Source organism: Podarcis pityusensis (assembly GCF_964106645.2).
Source record: "Podarcis pityusensis genome assembly, chromosome: 5".
NCBI lineage: Eukaryota > Metazoa > Chordata > Lepidosauria > Squamata > Lacertidae > Podarcis > Podarcis pityusensis.
Genome location: NC_138032.1, coordinates 38,082,303 through 38,101,049, shown reverse-complemented (window position 1 = coordinate 38,101,049; position 18,747 = coordinate 38,082,303). Strand labels below are relative to the sequence as shown.

Here is an 18,747-nt window from a genome sequence, read left to right as displayed (position 1 = left end):
TGCCCGGAGGCTTGCCGTACCCTGCTAAAGGGGTGCACCAGCACCACAGTCACTGACACAGCTGCCACCCTTGTCCTCATCTTTCTGAAGGTAAGTCTACATGGGCAGGTAAAACAAAGCACTGCAGACAGCATGCTGGCCTTGCTTAAGCCCATCAGAAACAGCAGGCTGCATTGACAGTATCAGAAAGACATGGAGGGTGAGGGACAAGAAGGGGACATCCTGCAGAGGCATGCAAGACCAGAATGTTACCTGAGGGAAAGGAGGCACACCAGTCAAATTGGGAAAGGCTCTAAGAAGGGGAAAAACAACAACACAAACACTATTAGGAGGGGGCTGAGCAGGTCCCAGTTCAGAGAGCTCCTGACAATCAGGATCACCTAGGAAGCAATTCCAGCTCAGTGGTGCGAGAACTGCAGCACTCCCACCCTACCCGCGGGCGGCAGATGTTATACCCAGGTGAACGGAGCTGAGTTGGATTAGACCCAGCCTACAGCAGAGTTTCTGAGACATCTGGAATTACCAGGCAATAACTCAGGCGATTATGATGAACCAGGTGGAAAGAAATAAAAACCGGAGTAGAGTCAAGAGCCAGAAATTGCAAATTACACTTAGTTATATTCTATACACCTGAACAAAGCAAGGTCACTTCAGAGAGAGAGAGATTTATTGGGAAAACACAATTCCCACATAGGTAGGGCTGCCATATGTCTGGACATAGCCGGGATTAGGCCCTTGTAAACAGTGGAAATCGTTGCAAGTGGAGTTTTTGAGTATTTCCTTAAAAATAGCTTTTTAAAGTTTTGTGTCCAGATTTTCACTTTTAGAAATATGATAACCCTACACATACGTATATAATGCAGGAAGCTGTGGCCATTTCGGGGTTCCTTGAAATCTAGACATGCATCACACACATATTTTAAACATAAGCATTTACTCTCATCAGGCATTTTAGGTAAAGAACTTAAAATTGACAAGGCCCTGATGATGATTTCTCTGTCAACACACACTTTTTTGAGCCTGAGGAAGGAAAAAGGAAATTTAGCATCTGCCTAATAATAATACAGTGGTACCTCGCAAGACGAATGCCTCGCAAGACGAAAAACTCGCAAGACGAATGAGTTTTTTGTTTTTTGAGTTGCTTCGCAAGACGAATTTCCCTATGGGCTTGCTTCGCAAGACGAAAAACGGAAAAAACGAAAACGTCTTGCAAGTTTGTTTCCTTTTTCTTAAAACCGTTAATACCCAGGGTGACTTCGAGGAGCAACTCATAGCACGCGGTGTGGTAGCCTTTTTTGAGGTTTTTGAAGACTTTGGTGATTTTGAAGACTTTGGGAAACCGTGCTTCGCAAGACGAAAAATTCGCAAAATGAAAAAACTCGCAGAACGAATTAATTTCGTCTTGCAAGGCACCACTGTAATAATAAATCATGTGACACAGATATTTTAAAACTATGCCACCACAAATTAATTCCTATCACTTGTGACTGTGGTGGGCCAAAGAATGAATATGTCTAATCCACCCACAATAAATGGATCTTTTTGTAGAACAAACCCAAAGCCACTATTTGACCTTCCATGAAACCAAGCACAGTGAAGAAATCATAAAGGTGAAAGGGCAAGTTAAGCATCCCAGGCTAACAGATGAAATTAGAGTCGTCTCTCTGGAGGATGTCCATATGAAGTAACAATGACTGACAAGGAAAAGTGATGTAATCTTTGGACTGGGGAATGCATCAGGTATGAAATAATGTGAAATCAATTCATTAGGAGATTTAACTGACTGGATTGCTTTCTCCAAACCTCAACACTTTCTTGTGATTCCTCCAGGAAAACATTTCTTGGTAATCTACTGCAAAGCTTATGCTAAATATCCCAATTCAGGGAGGGACCCTGCCTCATCTCACAACTGGGGCCATATCAGGTAGAGAGGCTACAAGGGACCTCTGCCTGAGACCTGGAAGACCTTACATAAGAACACAGGAAGCCGCCTAATACAGAGTCAGACCAAACTGGTCCACCTGGCTCAGTATTCTCTACACTGACTGACAGTGTCTCTCTGTGGTTTCAGGCAGGAGATGCCAGGAATTGGATGTGGGGCCTCCTGAAGCATGTGCTCTGGCCCTTTCCCAATCTTCCTAAAGCTTCTGCTAGCTGGGACAAACAGTACCAGATTAGAATGAATGGATTCAATTCAGGGCAGCTCCCGCAATCTTATTATTCAGGCTTCCTTTAGAAGTCAGTTTAAGAGTATGATAATGTACCAAAACACTCCTCCTTTCTCCCTGCAGTGGCAGCCAAGTACAACTCCCATCTCTCATGAGGTCACGCTAGGCAGCTACAGAACCTTTCTTAAACAGACCAAGGGATCTCATTTCCAGTGCTAGTCAACATACATTTCTGGTCTGTTACCTAACCAGCTGTGCCACAGCTATACCCACTGCTGTGAATTCACACAATGTAGACTCTTTCTCCAATTGATGCCTGTTTCCTTCCTTCCTTCTAACATGGAGCCTTCTAGGAGAAGGAATACCTCACTGCTTACCCAATCAAGATTTTGGGAGCAGAACTGTTATTTATAAAGGGCACAGGAAAGCAGGGGAGGTGGAACAGGTCATAACTGGTGATCTGGGAGACAAAGGCCGAGAAGAACCAAACAGAGCATTTGCAGAACTATGTAGGCCATGTTGCTACCCCAGCACAGTCCTTCTCCCTTCCTGTGAGGAGAAAATTGCATCTGCATGAATTTTGAGAAAAATGGGACCATGAGAGGAGGTGGTTTGTTTTCATTAGCACCCATAAATTAGCACTTCAACTCAGAAATGTACAATTAAACTAAACCACTCAGAGAGCTACTGTAAGTCAGAGTTCTGTACTCCAGAAGGCAATGTGTGGCTATAGACGGACCTGAGATTGGAAATGTCATGAGGCCTGTCTGCTTCCACAGCAGGGAGTCAGACAGCATGACCATTTGGGCCTTACCAGTTGAATTATGTTGGATACACTGAGCCAGTTTGCTTGCTTGATATTCTCTCCTCCTTCTACCAGTCCCTCGTAACCCTGCAACGAGGAAAAAGAGCAGTGTGAATGCGTCATTGCACTAGGGAAAGCTTGCTCCATGACCCTTTAAAATTAATCCAGCATAAGGAGTGCTGAAAGAATCCCTTAAAACAGCTATAAGCCACCCATATTGTCTCCATACTCCTCAGATCACACAAAGAGTGGCAATTAAATGTGAAGCCCTTGAATATACAAGAATAAAGTTGCAAAAGCTTCAAGGACACACATTACAAAGACAAATGGCATGTTATCACAACATTTCTACAGGATTTGATTTTACAGTACCACAGCAAGAGTTCTTGCATAACTTGCTGGACAGTGAGAAGCTCATGAGAAAACTATGGAACTGTCTGCCACAATTTATAGGCAGTACCAAGTTTCTTGTGGATTTACAGTTTGAAAGTTATCACAAGAACAAAGGCGTTTTGCCTGTTTATCTCACCATTGCTATTGCTTTAACTTTTCTATGAAGAATATACTAATGTTTTTGAAAGATCCCTCAATGATACTCAGCTTCAGAAATATAATGTATTCAGCATTTGTTCTTGTAAAGCATGTTGTTAAATTATTATACTGCAATTAATTTTGTATGTCAGAGAATGCACAGATTGTCAATTTTTGTGAAGGAGTATCCTAGGTGACATCTAGTTCTAACTTGATCATCATGCCTCCCCTGAGCCCCATTTTACAGCTGCCTCATATTCCTGGCCAGGGGCTGCCAAGGTGCCATGCTCTGGGCTCTTCTTGAGAGTCATGTGATCACTAGTCAAACTGTGAAACAACTGCACCCAGGAGCACTAGTTTACTGCATGACTAATCATGCTGTGAATTGTGAAATCTGGCTTCGGATGTGACATCCAGTGCCTGTATGACGTATTAGATTCTTGGTTTCCCTTTTTAAAAACCACACAGGCATGCTATTTAATCTCAATAGGTGACGGGGAGGTCGTTTTTAAAAGGAAGCAGCAAAAGACAGGATCCAGGTGGCCATACACACTTGCTTAATTTGCATATCTAATTTTACTTCCTGTATATTCATTCTTAGACGCGGGTGGCGCTGTGTGTTAAACCACAGAGCCTAGGGCTTGCTGATCAGAAGGTCGGCGGTTCGAATCCCCACAACGGGGTGAGCTCCCGTTGCTCAGTCCCTGCTCCTGCCAACCAAGCAGTTTGAAAGCACATCAAAGTGCAAGTAGATAAATAGGTACCACTCCAGAAGGAAGGTAAATGGTGTTTTCGTGCGCTGCTCTGGTTCACCAGAAGCGGTTTAGTCATGCTGGCAACATGACCCGGAAGCTGTACGCTAGCTTCCTCAGCCAATAAAGTGAGATGAGCGCCACAACCCCAGAGCTGGTCATGACTGGACCTAATGGTCAGGGGTCCCTTTACCTTTATATTCATTCTAGAAACTGCACCCTGGATTTCCCTAACTTCAAAGGACTATTTAATGATATTGATTCTGCCCGTGAGAAATTTGCAAAATTCGCCTTTCCAGGCTGTGGCTTTTTAGAGGGAAAAGAGTGAAACAGTCAGTTATGTTTCTTAATCACACAGCCCCTGCTAAGACAATTTCTGAGCACCAACCTTCAGAGAAAGAGACTGATGCTGTTACCATATCAATGAGACCCAGGCCTACTTCGGAAGATACTCTACCTTCTTCCTTTGACTGTGTAGAGGTAGAGTTCTTACCATCCTATTCTGCCTGCCAGGCACACATGACCTGCCTTCGACACTCCCAATATGTTCACAAAGTTTGAACAGCGTTATAGATCCATAAAATTCAATGCACATTAGCCCAAATCACACAGTCAATTTCCACCCTCACCCTGCCAAATCTGGGAACTGGCCCTTCCCATAGTGGAATTTATGCATGTGTGCCCAATGTAAACATTACACTCTAGCATTGCAAGTGGTGTCAAAAGGATGGATCATCACATGGTGGGCAGGGGAGAAAGGTGTGATCTCACTCTCCCAGTGCTAAGAGGAAGAAGGTAGGAAACAGTCTAGTCCAAGCCAGGCTCCGCTGTCATTTACATGATTCCAGAGTCTCCTGGCAACTATCCAGCAATTTTAAAAAGAACAAAGCTGCACCAATAACCACCCACATGCAAAGGAAAAAACAACACAGCATTTTGATGGGTAAAACTTTTGAACCTCATAGATCAGGAACACTTTTGCTCCAATATATATCCCCATGCGAGTCACGGCTCGGACAGCAGCATTCATACCTGGAGAGATAGAAGACAAGGTAAATAAATGATACAAACCTGAGCTAAAGTGATGCAGAATTCTGCACTTTTATTTTGGTAAGAAGCATAGCTAGTTTTGAATAAAGCAACACACTGCAAAAATGTTGAATTTTCACTTATTTTCAAGGAAGGGCACATGAGACTTACAATCCCCATTAGCTCAACAAGACTCAGGAAGTTGTCCAAAATATACTTACTAAGGAGCAAGCTCCTTTGAACACAGTGGGATGTCCTTCTGAATGTTTAGGTTTGCTTTGTTACAGTGCTCAGGGTGGCATTAGTGGCATGCAAGTTGCCAGTAACATGTTAAAACTCCTTGCACAGAAAAGCTAATACACTCAAAAAACGAAGGCAAGAAACAAGTATAATTGGATGAGAAAAGAAATATGTCTGAAATCCCACAAAAATGGCACAACATACCTGGGAAATAAAAAATGTAACTGCAAAATGTTTGTCTTGACGTATTCAGTGTGTACATTTGACTTTATTTCACTTTAGCTGCCAAAAGAAAATGCCAAAGATGATGTTGCCTCCTTCTCACATTGGGCATAATAATTGGAGAGGAGGGAAGTATGTTCTTAAATAAAAATGTATTAACTTTTAATAAATCATTATAAATTAACCAAGAGATCCACCTGACTTTGGCAAAACAGGATAGGACTTTTTAAGCTATTCTAGTTCCAGAGATTTTTTGATTGGAAATAAAGCAACAGTGTCTGCAATCTGTGGCGGAGATGCAATGAGAAATAAGATACCCACTAAAGACTCAGATTTCATTAACTTTTGGCCTGAACATGAGGCCAAACTAAAGAGGCATGAAATATATTAGAACCAGTGTCATTTGCCAAATTTCATATACTCTCTCTTAACTCATCACAACGCTGAATCTTGATATTTACCGTATATAATGCCTTTCCTAACTCAAATCATTTTCACAAACGTTATCTGTGCAACCATAACAGCCTTGCAATGTAGAATGCTATTTATTATTACCCTCATATTGCAAACTCGCAGTGATGGGGAGTGGGGATTGTAAGCATAAGATGTAGCAGCTTGCCTAAGTCTACCCACTGAGCTGGGAATTGAACTGTGAATTCCCAGTTTATTGAAACCACATTCTGCACTGTTTCACACGGCACAAGTTCCAAAAGTGAGACAATGCAATTTGGCTCCACTGATCATGTTTTCTTCTGTCCAGAGAAATGGGAACCCTAAAGCACAATTTCCCCCTCTTAAGTACCATTTTCTCTCTTTAATCTGACAAAAGAAGGCTTATTGGAAGCCAGGACATTTGAATGGGCGTTTTCCAAAAAAGGCCTCTTTCTCCTTTAGATAACTAATAAGCCAGTTATGCAGGATGTTTCTTTTTTCTTGGTACATTTAGTTGTTGTCTCTTTTCTTGTCCTTGACTGAGTGTCAGCAGCTAGTCTCTCTGTTTCTGTCTCTCTCTCTCATGGCTTTCTCCCCACTCACTTGGCTCATTTGTTGGATTTTTGTAGCTTACTCTTCAAAATCTGGTTCTTCTCTTTTCTTTTCTTTTCTTTTCTTTTCTTTTCTTTTCCTTACTTTCACCTCCTTCCCCTTTGTATAGTACAGTATATACCCTTCCATCTTTGAGTCCCTTATTTTGCATTCTTAGATTCCATAGCATCTTACAGATGCTCACGTAAAAAAATTATCTGTCTGCAACACATATCCAGCGGCTTTGTATTTTATGCCAATAGATTTCCTTAACATGGGGTCTGAATTCTAATTTCAAACAGTCCAGTAGATACTGACCCCTCATAGTCACACTGAATCCATGGAGTCCAATTCCCTGCTCTAAAGATGGGAAGATCCATCCCACTCTCCCATTGTAACAGGTCACAAGGAAAGGCAAAAAAAAACTTCTGTCAGCAGGGAGCTGTGTCAGCTACCTGATAACAAATCACAGTGGGTAGTTGTGCTATCGGGGCTTCATCCCTGCAAAATATGCAAGTAGATCAGCTTGCCTGTGAAACCGCTATTTACAGAGACCTACTTCCCCTGGAGGGACACGGGTGGTGCTGTGGGTTAAACCACAGAGCTTAGGACTTGCCGATCAGAAGGTTGGCGGTTTGAATCCCCGGGACAGGGTGAGCTCCCATTGTTTGGTCCCTGCTTCTGCCAACCTAGCAGTTCGAAAGCACGTCAAAGTGCAAGTAGATAAATAGGTACCGCTCCGGCGGGAAGGTAAGCGGCATTTCCGTGCGCTGCTCTGGTTCAGCAGAAGCGGCATAGTCATGCTGGCCACATGACCCGGAATAAAGCAAGCCAATAAAGCGAGATGAGTGCCGCAACCCCAGAGTCAGTCACGACTGGACCTAATGGTCAGGGGTCCCTTTACCTTTACTTCCCCTGGAGAAAAGCAGATAGAGTCAAAATACAAATATGCCTAGTGTGTCACAATAGCTCAGACCAGATTTAACTCGCTTCTCATAGGAAGTTGCCTTGTGCCAGGTCAGACTATTTCGCCATCTAGTCCAACCTTCCCCAGCTTGGTGCATTCCATATGTTTTGGACAACTCCTACTATCCAAGATATTCCCATCTGTACTCAGATACAAATTGCTACCTGCCTCCGATCTGTATATGCCTGCTGTACTTTGGTCCTTCGTGTACAAGCAGCTCTTCTTGTCATGCGAGTCATCTCTGCATTGGAGTTAATGTGTAAAACAAGTCCCAGTTATTCAACTAATTTGCCATATTGGGGCATGTATTGCATAAAATACTTTTCAATACCATTAAAAGTGATGCCCAAACAATAATGAGATCAAAAGTTGATTCTGAGTATACTGCCATTTATTCTGCTATCAGAAGATTACCCCATTTGCTCCAGTATACTGTGCTAAAACTTGCAAGGATTAAACAACGTATTTATTTTAAAGTTTTCTATTCTGCTTTTCATCTACTAGGAGAAATCAAGGAAGCTACTTAAGAGTTAATTTCCATTTTTTGTGCAAATATAAAGTATTAAAACCACTGTAGAGAGAAGCTAGACAATGTGAAGTTCTAAAACAGGGGCGGGAAAAACTTTTTTACTGGAAAGTTGCATTTCCCCTTGGTCAACCCTTCAGGGGCCCCAGGCCTGTAGTGGGCATGGCCAACTGGATGTAACCAATTTCCAGCACAAACACCACAAAAATACACAAACATTTGCTGCCCTGAGCTCCTTGGGGAGGAAGGGTGGGACGGAATAACAGTAACAATACATACAGTACCCACATGCACACAAAGCAATTTTATTGAATTCCACGGATATGCTTTTCCCAATGATGCAAGGTGCTGTGGTTTTCCATGCTCAGTGGAGACCTGCATCAGGCTGCATGCATGGAAGAAAACTCATTGCAACATTATTTTATTTTAAAACTTCATGACTTTTAAATCGGTTTTAAAACATTGGGATTAGGTGTGCCAGAGGACATGAACTGACTTAACTGATTAGAGGCAGAAATCACAACTGGCCATCTGGTGCCATCTGTCTAGTTGTCATCATACTGTGCTTTGTTTACAGGCCCCATCAGCTACACAAGAGTAGCCCTTGCCAATATTCTGCCATGTCTACAGCTTTCTCCCTTGGTGGGCAAAGCATCTAGAAAGAGACACTGGTTTGCTACAAGATACCATGGTGATGTCAGAAACCTTCATTGATGTCATCCCCAACAAGAGGCAACCCCCACCCCACAACCCTGTTTATGTCATATAAAGCACTAGCCAAGTGATAATGTTACGTACCTTCCTACCTTGGGGCGAGTGGAAATATAGCCACTTCTCTCAGGGAAAGTACAGACCAGCAAGATTTTCCACATCAGAAGGCTTTGAGAAGGGATTTGCTAGGCACCTCCCTCCAAAAATTTGCTCCAAGCACCAAGTGAGCACACAGGTCCACAGGCATACTTCAGAATCACAACAGAGATGTATTACCTCTTCCATACTAAATGGATTACATCCTTTACTGGTTTACGTTAGGCTGCTTCCACTGAAGGTACACTCACATACTTCCACTTCAGCAGTTAGGTAACTTGCCAAGCCCTGGAGCATATCCACAGTAAAGATCAGAAACCAAGACAAGGGAGTAATTAGTGGGACTAAAGGGCAAAAAATATTTGCCAACTGATGGTTGATGCAGGAACTGGATAGTTCCAAGTATGTTATGAATGCAATTTGCCAGTGGAAGAGGGGAATGGTTTCAAGGGCACATAACAAGGAATATTAAATTGATTGTTTTTACAGTGCTGTTATAATGCATGGTGCTTTGCAGGCAAGGTATGTGTCATAACATTCTTCAAAACATTCTTCACTCTAAACCGAAAAGATTATTTCATTACAAATGACCACAGAAACTACAGAACAAAAAACAAGAAAACAAGGGCAAAGAGAAAGCTGTGTAAGGGTAGAAAGCTGTTCCAGAATTTCCCCCTCCACACACAAACATCCAGCAAATTCAGTTTGTCTGAAACATTCTCATTTTATTCCTAGCCTTTATGTAATCCCCCCACAAAGTGAAAATTAAATTCAATCAGCCTTCACTGTTGCACATGATAAATTTATTTGGATCTCCTGTATTCCAACAAAGCTCAAAAATTTGACTGCTAAAATGGCAGGGAAGAGGGAGTTGAAATTAAAAAGAGTTGGATGCTAGAATATTGTCTATCATTAGACAATATTATAACATCCAACAAACAATCAGTGTTATAACTTAACATCCAGTCTTAGGGCTGTATCCAAGTTCAATTCAGAATAGACCCATTGCAGTTAATAAACATGACTAAGGTTCATTAATATAAAGGGATCTACAATGAATAAAACTTATTTGTATCGAACCCTTAATTTTGATTTTTCTTGGGAATTTGTCACACCAATAAGTATTCTAAACTAATGTTTTAACATTCAGCAATTACAAACAAAATAGCGATAAACACTTTCCACTCATCTGCTTAACTAGGCTGGAGAAAACCCACTACTGCCCTCAACAATATGTTTATTGTATAGAAGACCATCATGATATATTTATCCCTACTCCATCATAGTATACAGACTCAAAGATGGCTCTGTCCCGTCAAGGGCAAAGCAAATTGATCAGGCAAAAATAGCTGTATGTCTATTTTTATTAGGTTCCTATGATGGTCACAGCTGCACCACAACACACAACAGGGGCAAGTTCAAAAGAGAGAGAAAATCATTAAGGTACCATTAACACAGAGAAATCTGAACTTCTACATATGCAACTGTCAATAGATAAATTAGCCCAGTTATACCAGAAAACTCATTAACTGCAAATAGTTTTCCTTTCCTTATGAAGGAAAAATATCTTTTGTCAGTGAAGTTATAAATGTAACAGTTGTTCCATTCTAGCTTGCTACAGAGATACAGGCAGGAATCACAGAGTAAAATGGGCAAACCTAATCCAGGCCCCTGGAGCCATGTGTATAGTTTAATTGCAGTGGAAGGGAACTAGAAGGGCCTTGATGTCACACTGAAATCATCTAGGGTATCTCATGGTTAGTGCTGTTTCAAAGAGTGCCTAAATATCTGTAATTAGCTTGCAATGCATCTCTTAAATTAGCATGTACAAAATATGAAAATTAGTGTAGCTGATTCCCCCCCCCCAATGGAATGATCAATAAATGTGTTTTGGACCCAATGCTTCAGTAGATCAGCACTTGTGCTGTATACCCTTGATGCTGACCAGTGACCCTTGCCCTCCTGTGCCTAATCTTGGCATGCACTGCTAGAATGCACATTGCATAAATTTTCACGGCAGTTCTTACAAAAGCAGGGCGGGGGGGACACCTGGCCAAGGGCCCAATTAGGCCTGCCCTATTTGGCTGGCAAGGCTGTTTCAGCTAAGCCATGCCTACATCTTACATGAAATCAGGCGTGGGGGTAGGTAGACATGATTTTGCCCGGAGGTCTCAGGGCGGTTCACAGAATCAGGCCATGGTTGGGTCTTGGAAGAGCTGGCCCTGGGCTTCACAAACCTGAACCATCAGCTGATCATTGGCACAGCGTACAATGTGTCGATTGTCTACAATGTGTGGGCTGTGTCTTTGCCTGAAAAGTTTGACTTCAAACTGTGCGGACAAAAATAGGCCTCCTGACTTTGTTATGTGAGGTGATTGACCAGTGAGTGGCTGCAACCACTTGTCAAACTTGGACCATGGGGGCAGGAGGAGATAATGGTTTGGTTGCTGCCTTAAAATAATTATTTATGGTAGGTCAGCATTTATCCCCATATTGCAGACAGAAGTGAGGGATGAGGCAGAGAGTGCAACTTGCCTAAATAAAGCTAAGGAGTTCATGACTGAGATGAAATGTGAACCAGGAATGGAGCCTTTCCTACTTTCTGACTCTCACACTTACTCTTCTGCTTTTTCTCCCTCATAGAGCTCAAGGTGGCATATGTGAAATTCTCAGGTGTTTTCCCACCTAGGCGCCTCCTAGAACTGCTTAGCTTCTCCAAGGTGACTACTTTTAGCCACAAGGTCAGACCTGGTTCCTTCCTAAAGTTGCTGGACTCCAACAGCGCCAAACTAGCAAAGGCCCATCCATGGTGAAGACTGGCGGGAGTCCAGTGGGCTCTCAGTGGGAACCTGCTCCTTCTCCCCAACCCCAGATGTACAAGGCCTGCTTCTGACTGACTCATCAGGCGAGGGAACTCTTCACATGCTCCAGGGCGCTCTCGCTGCTGCTTCACACATTCCTTACTCTTACTCTAGCCCTCCCACACGCCTTGCAGCACGAGGATATGACCCTGAGCGTGACCCGAGGGGAGCAGCGGGGACGCACGCGCGCGTGCGCCCAGCCCTCTGAAGTAACTGGGGAGTGAGTGGCTGAGGGGAAGCGGTGGGCGGAGCTCGCCTGAGACGACGCCGGTCGCTTGAGGAATCCTTGAGGAATCCGTTTCTCTGGCTTCGATTGAGCAGGCGACCCTTCCCCTCGCCGCTCAGCCCTTCCTCGCCGCGCCGGCCTTCCATTACTCAGGCCTCGCGAGGAAGAGACGTTCCCCCGCCGTGTCCGCCTGCACGTTCCACCTGGCGGCGCGAGACGGGAGTCCGCCCCCCCGCCCCCCTCACGCAACATCCTCTCTCGAGCGCAGGGAGAACGCGCCCGTCTTCCTCCGAGGCGGATGGGATGCTGAGGAGGATCCTTCCTCCTCCTCCTCCTCCGACTGACCTTGTGCGTCGCCGCCGCTGGTGAGCACCGCGAGAGCCAGGCCGGCGCCCGCCATGCGCAGCTTCTCCAGGTCCAGCCCCGCCGAGCCCAGGCCGGATCCCGCCATTGCCCCGGCTGCGTCCAAAGTGCAGAGCCCCGGCGAGAATGACAGCAAGCGGCGGCGGCGGCACCCGGAGCCCGCGAGTCCAGCTCCCTTCAGCCACGCCTCCCGCGACCGCCCTCAGCCTATGGCTCCGCCCACAAGGGGTGGGGCTACCTGCCTCGGCCGGGCAGCAGACGTCACGGCGCGAAGGCTTCCCCAGGGGTCGCTTTTTCTGAGCCCCGTCTGAGGAGGAAGGGGCTCTCTGCTCTTCCGGCAGACCAGACCACCACCTTCTACCTGAAAGGCCTGCAGGACTTGCTTAGCAAGGGTGATGTGGGGGGTGGGGGCCGGGGAATGGCAGGTCGTGTGAGCATTAAAAAGGAGCCCCCAGCTCAGCATCCCGTTTCCCACAGTGGCCGGTCAGAGCAGAGCATGAAAGCCGCAGTGCTTTCCAGCAAATAGTGGTCAATGGCATGTTGCATCTGAGGGTGGAGGTGAATGACCCTGGAAGCATCGCAGATTCATAACCTCTGTGAATCCGAAGAGGATCCCTTCTAAAGGCAACTTTCATGTGGCTACTGTGTTGCTATCAATTTATAAAGTTGCCTTTTGCCAGTTTCGTGTCGGTGTTCACGTTTCTCTCTATACCATGCAGCTTCATAAAGCTCTTTGATACTATATATAAGGCCAGATTGCAAAAAAAGAACCAGCATATTTTAAGAGCACTTCCTTTTTTAATCTTTATTTGTCCTGTGGACACAACCAATTAATTTTATCACCGTAGTAACACCCAAGGGCAGATTTAGGTCTAATGAGGCCCTAAACTACTGAAGGTAATGGGGCCCTTTATATGTCCAGCTGTCCTTTGTCAACAACAAATTGTCTATACTTAGTTGATCGTAAATAATGTAGTTACAGAAGAGTTTAAGATTGAGAAAGGAACAAGACAGGGTTGCCCAATCTCCCCATTGCTTTTTATATCGGTCCTGGAGGTCTTGCTTAATATGATCAGGAAAGACCAATTGGTTAAAGGTATACAACTCGGAGCTAAACAGTATAAATTGAAAGCTTTTGCTGATGTTTTGTTTTTGACATTACAGGAGCCAGAATCCAGCACTAAAAGAGTATTGCAATTAATTCAAGAATTTGGTCAAGTAGCAGGATTTAAATTGAATAAGGTGAAAACCAAGGTGTTAGAGAAAAATCTTACAGAGATTGAGAAAGAGAGGTTTCAGAAGGAGACAGGATTAACATTGGTCAAGAAACAGATAGGTAGCCGTGTTGGTCTGCCATAGTCAAAATAAAAAAATCCTTCCAGTAGCACCTTTAAGACCAACTAAGTTAGTTCTTGGTATGAGCTTTCGTGTGCAAGCACACTTCGTGTGCAAGCACACTGGTATCTGAAGAAGTGTGCTTGCACACGAAAGCTCATACCAAGAACTAACTTAGTTGGTCTTAAAGGTGCTACTGGAAGGATTTTTTAATTGGTCAAGAAAGTGAAATATCTAGGGGTTCACATGACTGCTAAAAATGTGAATTTATTTGAAGATAACTATGAAAAATGTTGGATAGAAGTGAAGAAGGATTTGGAAATATGGTCAAAATTGAAGTTATCATTGTTGGGCCGAATTGCTGCGATAAAGATGAATGTATTGCCTAGGATGTTGTTTTTGTTTCAAACATTGCAGATTTTAGACAAGATGGACTGTTTCAAGAAATGGCAGAGAGATATTTCGAGATTTGTCTGGCAGGGCAAGAAGCCAAGAATAAAATTTAAGATTTCAACTGATGCTAAAGAAAGAGGTGGATTTGCCCTGCCAGACCTCAAACTTTATTATGAATCAGCCGCATTTTGCTGGCTGAAAGATTGGCTGCTTCTTGAAAACACGGACATTTTGGACTTAGAAGGTTTTGACAATGTCTTTGGATGGCATGCATATTTATGGTATGACAAGGTTAAAGCACATAAGGCCTTTAAGAACCATATTGTCAGGAAAGCATTGTTTAATGTCTGGGTGAGATATAAGGATTTGTTGGAAAGTAAAACACCAAGGTGGCTGTCACCAATGGAGGCTAAGGCTCTGAAAAAAACTAATATGGAGACAAATTGGCCAAAATATTGTGAAATTTTAGAACAAGATGGAGATAAACTAAAGCTGCAGAGTTTTGACAAATTAAAAACTAAAGTTTGAGACTGGCTTCATTACTATCAAATAAGGGAGGCTTACAATTTAGATAAAAAGATTGGTTTCCAGGAGGAAAAATCAAAATTGGAAACAGAACTGTTAGATCCTAAAACTAAGAATTTATCAAGAATGTATAACTTGCTGTTGAAATGGAATATACAGGATGAAACGGTTAAATCTGTTATGATTAAATGGGCACAAGATTTTGGACATAACATTATGTTTGCTGACTGGGAACAGTTATGGACCACAGGTATGAAATTTACGGCTTGTAATGCCTTAAGAGAAAATATAATGAAAATGATTTACAGGTGGTACTTAACCCCAGTCAAGCTAGCAAAAATCTATCATTTGCCAGATAGTAAATGTTGGAAATGTAAAGAGACGGAGGGTACATTTTTTCACCTTTGGTGGACATGCCCAAGGATTAAGGCTTTCTGGGAAATGATATATAATGAACTGAAAAAGGTATTTAAATATACCTTTCTGAAGAAACCAGAGGCCTTTCTTCTGGGCATGGTCGGCCAATTGGTGCGAAGGGAGGATAGAACTTTCTTTATGTATGCTACAACAGCAGCAAGAATACTCATCGGGAAGTAGTGGAAGACACAAGAGTTGCCCACCCGAGAAGAATGGCAGATGAAAGTGATGGACTACATGGAACTGGCTGAGATGACCGGCAGAATTTGAGACCAGGGAGAAGGGTCGATGGAAGAAGATTGGAAAAAATTCAAAATATATCTTCAAAAGTATTGCAATATAAAAGAATGTTAGAAGGAGGTTGGAAAAAGAATATTAGGTCGTTTCGGTAGATACGATATAATGGAATAAGCAAAAATGAGTTGATGAATTTGATGAAATAGAGGAGGTTTAATCACACTATTTTAATTTTAAAATACGTAAATGAAAATAAGGTTAGAGGGATTTGCTGGAAATACGATTTGAACTAGAATACAAAATTGGGAGGTGAAAGGAGGTCATGGAAATAAGTAAAGGGAAAAGGTTATGTAAAGGTTTAACCTGCTTTTGTTTTATTTTTAACTAAATGCATTTTTATATTTTTTGTTAAGTTTTCTTTTTTATTCTATCTTATTGTTCTTATTGTTCTTTTTACTTGTTTATTTTTTGCTCTGTTATGGGTAAAGTTTTTTTTTGTATTCTGTATGGTTTTTCTTTTTTTCCCCCCTGTGATTTTAAATTTGGAATAAATATCATTTAAAAAAAACAAAAACAAATTGTCTATACTTGCTGTTTTTTGTGTTGAATATATGCTATATGGTAATTTATGGACCTAATTAGTATCTAAAGCCATTTGCACATAACAAAATATGTATTTTATCAAAGTAATTGTTGGACTGAAATACAATTAAGAAGAAGTATATTAATAGTGAAATACAATTAACAAGTATATTGGGAGAGGGGCAAAAGAGTGAGGCCCTAAGCCATTATGGCTTGTTTAGCTTATACGTAAATCAGGCACTGGTCACACCAGTGAGCTGGCCAGAAAGATCCGTGGTTATTCCTGGGGCATATCTATATATCTGGCCAGCTCGTGATGAATGCTAAAAGCATTTATTGAATATACGGAAAATAATTGTGTACAGCTGAAAATGCTGGCAGCATTAAGATAAATTTAACAGTGTAAATAAGTTTTGATCAATGCAATAATGGAAAACCAATTGGTATAGTTTTTGCAAAATATGCAGGGATATAAGATATGCAAAATGAACCATGAAAAGAGAAGAAGGGAAGTCATTGATAGTTCAAGTTGTAAAATGTTTATTTGAAATTGTAAAACAGAAAATTTAATATAAATCTTAATTTTTAAAAATGATGAATGCTAAAAGCACAAAGGGAGAGTGAGGCTGATTCTAAAGTTATGAGATATAAAAAAGTATGGAACTGGCAGAAATGACTGGTAGAATCTGAGACCAGGGAGAAGAGTCGGTGGAAGAAGATTGGAAAAAATTTAAAGTATATTTACAGAAATATTGTAAAATTAATGAATGTTAGAAGGATGCTGGAACGAAGTTATATGGCTTTAGCAGAAATGTTATAAAGAATTAAGTAAAAATAGATTGTTAATGGACCAAAGTGGAAAATTTAAGGTTAGGGTGTTTTAAGTTAAATTTTAGAACGAAAATTGAGAAAGATGGAAAGGACTTGCTGAAATAGTTAATTGAACTAGAATACAAAAAAGGGAGGTGTGAGGAGGTCGATGAAACAAGTATATGAAAGGTAAAGACATGGAAAGGTTGGATGTGTTTTTAAATGTTTTTGTTTTGTTTCTTTGTGGTTTTATTGTATTGTTTTTTTCCTCTCTTTTTTGTTTTTTATGTATTGTATTGCTTTGCTTTGTTTAACTCTTTTTCTTCTTTTTGTAATTTTTGTAATTTTTAAACTTTTAATAAACATTACTTTTTTTTAAAAAAAGAGATATAAAAAAGTAACTGCAACAAGTGTTCTTAAAATATGCTTTTTTGCAATTTGACCTTGAACATGTTGAAGGGTACTAGTTGGGGAAGGGGAAGGATGCACACCTTGCATGCAGAAGATCTCTGGCATCTCCACGTAGGGTTAGGAAATACTCCTGTTGGAAAGCCTGGGATGCTGCTGTCAGTCAGTGTGCACCACACTAAGCTAGAGAGGTCAATGGCCTCTTTATATGAGGCAGCTTCCTTTGATACTAGGGGGTGTTTACTATGCTGATCTTTACATTAAGTACTAAGAGAGCAGAATATTTACCAATGGCTTCCAGGACATGTTCAAGATAAGAACTAGCACCAGGGTCAAAACAGTTCATAATGGAGATCTCTTTTTATATCAAATTATGCCAACTTTACTGATCTATAGAAATAAATCATAAGTTCAGATTGACAAACACCATTACAGTGGAGCTAGGATGGCCAAATCCTTTAATGCCATTCCATTTCATTCCTTTAACTATAACCCATAAATCAGTCCAGCACATGATGGATTCCCATTTTACATTTATGTTTCTTTTTATGGGTAATTTTGGTCAATTTTCATACTCAAAATACCAGAATACATAATAACAAAAGAAGGCTTTTCCCAACACCAAACTGAAATGCTCAGGCTGACCGCACCATGTAGAAGACTATACTAAATATTTTGCAAAGTGGAAACATGTTTTCATGTGAAATTATTCTATACAATAAGATTTCATACAAGGGGGTTGTGGAAAGAATGGAAGACAGCTGTACTGTTGTGGAAGATTGTAGAAATTGTAAGTTATGGCTAAGTATAGTATGTGATTGCTGGATGCACCCGAAGTGCAAAAGACAATTCTCAAAAATTTAATTGATTTATTTCTACTATTAGCTGTCCTCATCTCATTCCTGTTGGTCCTTTTGTTTCTCAGCTCTAGCCATGTTAACCACGCCTTCTAATTATTATTCATATTAATTGACTGACCTCAGATGTTCAGCTTTAGTGAGTTCACGTCCAAGCAGAAAACAGAAATGCATTAAAAATCCAAGACTGCTAAACCAGGTTAGATGAAAATAAGATAAACTTTGGTGTTATTCTTTTAAATTAAAAGATGAGAACTGGATATTATTGCTGCACCTATATCTTCACACATCTGCACCGCAGAGTTTCATATATAGATTGAGCAGGAAAAGGAGCATGTATCTTAAACCTTTCAAGAACGCATAGAAGACTTCCTGACAACACTTAAGTTTGTTAACATCTCTGTTGCCCTTTGGGACTCCTTTGTTAGATATATAACTACATTCAGCTGCTAACCTATACTTGCCCAACAATCTCAGTTACAAGATGCATAACCTTTTGTGTTTATCCAATTCCAATCTTCATGGTAAGTACTCTGCCAGTTTCACATAAAACTTAAAATTCAAGGCATGTCTTGAGTTTTGTGAAATAAAACATCTGTTTTTCTTCTGGAAAATTGTTCCGACTATAATTGTGCTGTTATGTTTTGGGTCTGGCTGTGCTAT

General features: G+C 41.5%; 1 protein-coding gene across 3 annotated transcripts in view; it reads right to left on the bottom strand.

Moving 5' to 3' along the window:
- The window catches only part of PFKL (phosphofructokinase, liver type), a 41,332-nt gene extending 28,035 nt beyond the window's left edge, over nt 1-13,297 (bottom strand). The window contains exons 1-3 of one of the 3 annotated variants that reach the window (XM_081007277.1): nt 12,503-13,297; nt 5,215-5,288; nt 2,983-3,060 (exon numbers count right to left, since the gene is read on the bottom strand). In XM_081007277.1, the coding sequence (XP_080863403.1) occupies nt 2,983-3,060; nt 5,215-5,288; nt 12,503-12,608 (258 nt within the window). In that variant the 5' untranslated portion in view covers nt 12,609-13,297. Of the gene's footprint in view, nt 1-2,982; nt 3,061-5,214; nt 5,289-5,729; nt 5,803-11,689; nt 11,727-12,502 lie in introns of those variants that run through there. The other 2 variants (XM_081007276.1, XM_081007278.1) reach the window with 2 other exon arrangements.
- Between the last annotated feature and the right edge of the window lie 5,450 nt (nt 13,298-18,747).